Below are 4,682 nucleotides of genomic sequence, written 5' to 3'. Positions count from 1 at the left end.
ACAGGTGTGTCTGATAGATACACTTTTTGAGTGGTTTAAGTGTTCAATAGGAAGGAGTCCTTGTTAAGGTGTCTATAAGGAAAATCCTTACAAGTTCAAGGGGCCGCTTATGCGTTCTGCCTATAATGTATCTGATACATGATGGGTGTGACTCAATTCTTAAGCACTCCATGCATCTATCATACACACCATTACACTTATTTATACGCTAATAATTTTCAACGAATGTATCTTTATAAATAATGTATCATTATTATTATATCATAGATCATAATTAACAAATTTAATAAAAATCAAAATCACCAGCATACAAGTTCTAAAAATAATAATGTATCATACAAATAAAAAATATAAACGTATCATCGTTTATAGATCTAAAAAAACCAAACACATTACTTCACAAAACAGATCAAATACTCCCATACCTTTGTCTATCATATCTCTTTACTTTGCAATTGAAGTTGTGCTTTATCTTATATTTCTCCATCACATATACGAGTGTTGCTTTATCCTTATATAATTGACTTGTCTTCACCTCTATACTGTTTGAATCAGTTATGTAATTTGTAACTTCTAATTCTGGAATATAATATGAATCACAAATTCTTGATTCAACCACCGCAAGAGCTTTTGTATCCTGTGTTGTGCCTTCAATACACGTAATCTCTCCGCATGTTCCATCAAAGTTATGTATATCACCACCAATATTTTCAGTTGTATCAATGTATAATGGATACATTGCAAATCCTGACTCATTTTTTTCACTTCTAAATATAGTTTAACACCCATGTCGTTCTTAATTTTCAACGGAGACTAGTTATCTTCTACAATGTATCGAATTTCAATGTTTTTCCTTACCACATCGATATATAACTTGGCTGAAATTGCTGCCTTGAGATTCAAAAATGAAATTGATTGTCCAACAACGCTCCCATCACTTTTGTAACCTTCATAATTCACTCCGCTCACCCAAATTCCTGAATGCCTCAGCAGAATCGATATATTCATCATGTATCAGAATATTTTCAAAGTTTACTTGAACTTATCACTGTTTCAAAATCGATGGTTGTTCAAAAATTGCTCTTCAATGGAGAAGATGTAATTTTGAAATTTGAAATGTGTGAGTCAATTACCTGTTAGGATATGGACTGTTTAGGATCAACTAGGCATAAATCAAGAAAATTAAATTTTACGTTTTTTTTCCTTTTTTAGCGCAACAAGAAACTGTTTAGTTTGTATCAGTTATAATGTATCTGAAGGTTAGCTATGTATCCGGCTGCCTACCTTTTAAAGAGATATTTGTAAAATGTATATTAATTGGAATAGAATGTATTTAGATCTTACACTATGTGGGATTCCTTTAATTTTTACTTGAAATATTGTTATGGGCATATCTGAAGCTTCATATCCTTGTCCTTCAATGGAGTAGACCTTCCTTGGATGATATCAATCTCCTCTTTCTTGAAGATAATTTCTCATCGAATTCAAGTCTACATCAACATGGAAAAGATCATAAACATGAAAAGTAGCACTAACTTGAAACTCACCATAAAGATAAAATATATAAGCATGGTCTCCAATCCTTTCAAGAAATTTGTATGAACCACTTCTTCTAGGATCTAGCTTGATCTTCGTTTGGGAAGGAAATCTTTCCCTTCTCACATGCATCCAAATCAAGTCCCTAATTTTAAAAGTAACATATTTTTTCCTTATTTCTTCGCAATATAACTTTTGTATTCTACTTTTCAATTGGAAGCCTTGTTTGTTCATGAATCTTCTTCACTATGGCAAGTAGATACTACTCATCATTGATGTAAGGATTATGCTATTGGTTCCCAACCTAAAGAAGAATTGAAGCTACAAAACAAGATGCAAATATTTTGGGCATTACAAAAAGGAATCATACTGAATAAGTAATTTTGGATATATGAATAAGAACATGGATTATCTTCCAGACTTTCTCATAGACTATAACATACATGCTACTACCAAAATACTCTTCAAAAGCTACAGAGGCTTACAACACACAAATGAAGTAGGCTAAAACTGAAAATTATAGTAGAATTTTGAATCGAAAAAGACGAAGAGGTTAAATTTTCAACTAGTGTTAGATTGGAAATTAACAATGTGTTCCAAATTAGGGCATGAAGAAAACAAGGACTCAACTTCAATTCGAGCTAGGACCTGAATTCATAAATCCGATTAGAAGAGAAATCGAAGCCATACTGAAATTGTGAAATAGTTTAAGCTTCAATTCTAACAGCTTTGTTTTCTCATGAGATGATTACACGCGCTAAAATTGCTCTGAATCTTGCAAACCATGAATAAATTATCAACAACTTAATTGAACTTCTAATTATGAAGAAATCCATGTAGTTACCAGTGAAGAAGGAAGAATACCAACATAGCAGCGTTGTTGATCGGCAGTGGACATGAATTTGGAGGTCTGGGTAGTGGTGGTGGATACGGTTGTTTTTGTGGTCGTGGTGAATATGGTGGCTCTAGTGGCGGTGAATATGATGGCTCAGGTGGCGGTGAATAAGGTGGCTATGGTGGCTCTGTAAGCGGTGAATATGGTGGCTCAGGTGGCGGCAAATAAGGTGGCTACGGTGGCTCTGTAAGCGGTGATTCTGGAGGAGGACAGCGGCTCTAATGGCTACCGTCTTTTATTGCTTTGAGGGAATAAATAAAATACCAAAATGCTTTCAGTTATTGACTTTTAGTGGTAATTGTCTTTAATTGCCACTGAGAAGATATTTTTTTACGGCCAATGTGAATTTGCACTATATTTCATTTCAGAGAACAAATTAGTGGCAATTATTTTATTGGCAATTATTTTTTTGCCGCTAAATAATTGCCACTAAAATTACTTTTTGATGTAGTGCTTACATTTAAGGTGAATAGTATTTAATCTCAATAAAATGACTTATGTGCTTATATCACCCACTATTTCATCAAATTATGTGACTTGCAATAGTTTTTCAGGAAAAGAAAACAAAATCTAAAGCCATTAATCCTCAATGAACTTAATTAATGTTATACAAACATATATCTTAATACATATTGAATCTAAATAATTCATTTTGAAGCAGAAGCAGAAGTTGTAACTTGAGCACGAGCACAAACTCGGGCATGGAAAAAAGTAAGCAACTCATCTCTTCTTGAAGGTAGATATTCCTTGACTTGGCTACAATTAATATATTCATCTCTCCAAGCACAAAATTTAGGAAATTTTTGACTCGTCACTAATACAACTCCAGAGGCTTCTTCATAAACTCCTAGCCAAAGTGCAACCATATTTGCAACAATATCAGCAAACCCAAATTTGTCACCTACAAAGAACTTCTTATCCTTGAGTTCATTATCAAGAACTTTCAACATCTCATAAACTTCCTCTTTACCTTTCTCTTGCTCATCTCCTTTGCGAAAGAAAGTATTCACCACAGCGGTCACCTACAAAACACTCAAAAAATTAACAACTTTCATGACGATACTACGTCTCAGTCTCAATCTCATGCAAGTTAGATTATTATACAAAATTATGTAAAGTATACCAAGCTCACTAGAATATCTTATATATGTCGTATGAAGATGAATTTACCTTATCATCAAGGAACTTAGCCCAGAAACGAGCTAAAGCACGGTCATAAGGATCTTTAGGCAAGATGGAAGGGCCATCAAATGTCTCATCAATGTATTCGAGAATGACCATAGACTCAACAATGGGCTTGCCATTGTGAATGAGCACTGGGATTTCTTTGTGAATTGGATTTGATTGAAGAAGTAGAGAGCTCTTGTTGTTTCTATCTTCTTCTATATATTCATATTTGACTCCCTTAATCTTTAGAGCCCACTCAACTCTGTGACTAAATGGGCTATACCAAAAACCTAGCAACTTTACTTGTGCCATATATATCAAAACTTTGGTTATGATTTGCTAATTTACTATGTAAAAAGGAAATCTTAGTGATGATTCTCTCTTGAATTATGGTCTTATTTTATAGTAGGAAAAATCAATGAAAGCGTCTTAGCACCAAAAGTTGTCTAAGACTTGAAAAAACAAATGATCATTAAATTAATGCATGCTTGTCCAAATACGTAAGCACTTAGCTAACTTTTTTTTTTAATCATACATGCTGATGTTATGGTACCTAAGAGATTTCATGTACAAGAAACTTATAATGACAGGTTTCAACGGAAATTCCAAGCATTTTTTCTTTTAATAATTTTCATGCGGCGTGAATTTAAAATAGCTAAACTAATGAGTATCATGCACAAGGAGATTATGCCAAAAACAAATTTCATGTATGTCAAAATAATCTCTTTTTTTGTCATAATTTATATGATTCACTTTTTTCTTTTACTCTTTTACTCTGTGTTACTTTTCTTTTACTCGGTGCAAAAAATAATAATATATTTTTATTTTTAGTAACAGTTTAATTTTAAAATGTTGATTTAGAGTCGCACAAATATCTATGAGTTATTTTAGACAAACTTTTTTTTATAATGATAGAGGCACAACCAACAATAATCGTGTGAGGCTCCACTCTTTATTCGACACTTTGATAGTGGGTCATTTCCTTACTTTTTTTTTAACTTCTCTTCCACTCACTCCTATTTTCTTTCATTTTTCTTTCTCCTAACAAATATTCAATTCTCAAATACACAATTAAATAATTAAT

The 4,682-nt window shown here is 32.7% G+C and overlaps 1 protein-coding gene across 1 annotated transcript; it reads right to left on the bottom strand.

Moving 5' to 3' along the window:
* Positions 1-3,002: 3,002 nt before the first annotated feature.
* Positions 3,003-4,001, bottom strand: LOC102599649 (probable glutathione S-transferase). Its single transcript, XM_006360551.2, has 2 exons — positions 3,602-4,001; positions 3,003-3,453 (listed from the first exon to the last, which is right to left on the bottom strand). Exons 1-2 carry the CDS (start codon positions 3,908-3,910, stop codon positions 3,079-3,081), a joined length of 684 nt encoding a protein of 227 aa, XP_006360613.1. The 5' UTR covers positions 3,911-4,001; the 3' UTR covers positions 3,003-3,078.
* Between the last annotated feature and the right edge of the window lie 681 nt (positions 4,002-4,682).

This window comes from Solanum tuberosum, unplaced genomic scaffold, assembly GCF_000226075.1.
Source record: "Solanum tuberosum cultivar DM 1-3 516 R44 unplaced genomic scaffold, SolTub_3.0 scf00329, whole genome shotgun sequence".
NCBI lineage: Eukaryota > Viridiplantae > Streptophyta > Magnoliopsida > Solanales > Solanaceae > Solanum > Solanum tuberosum.
The sequence above is the reverse complement of the archived record's forward strand: the minus strand, read 5'-3'. Positions and strand labels throughout refer to the sequence as shown.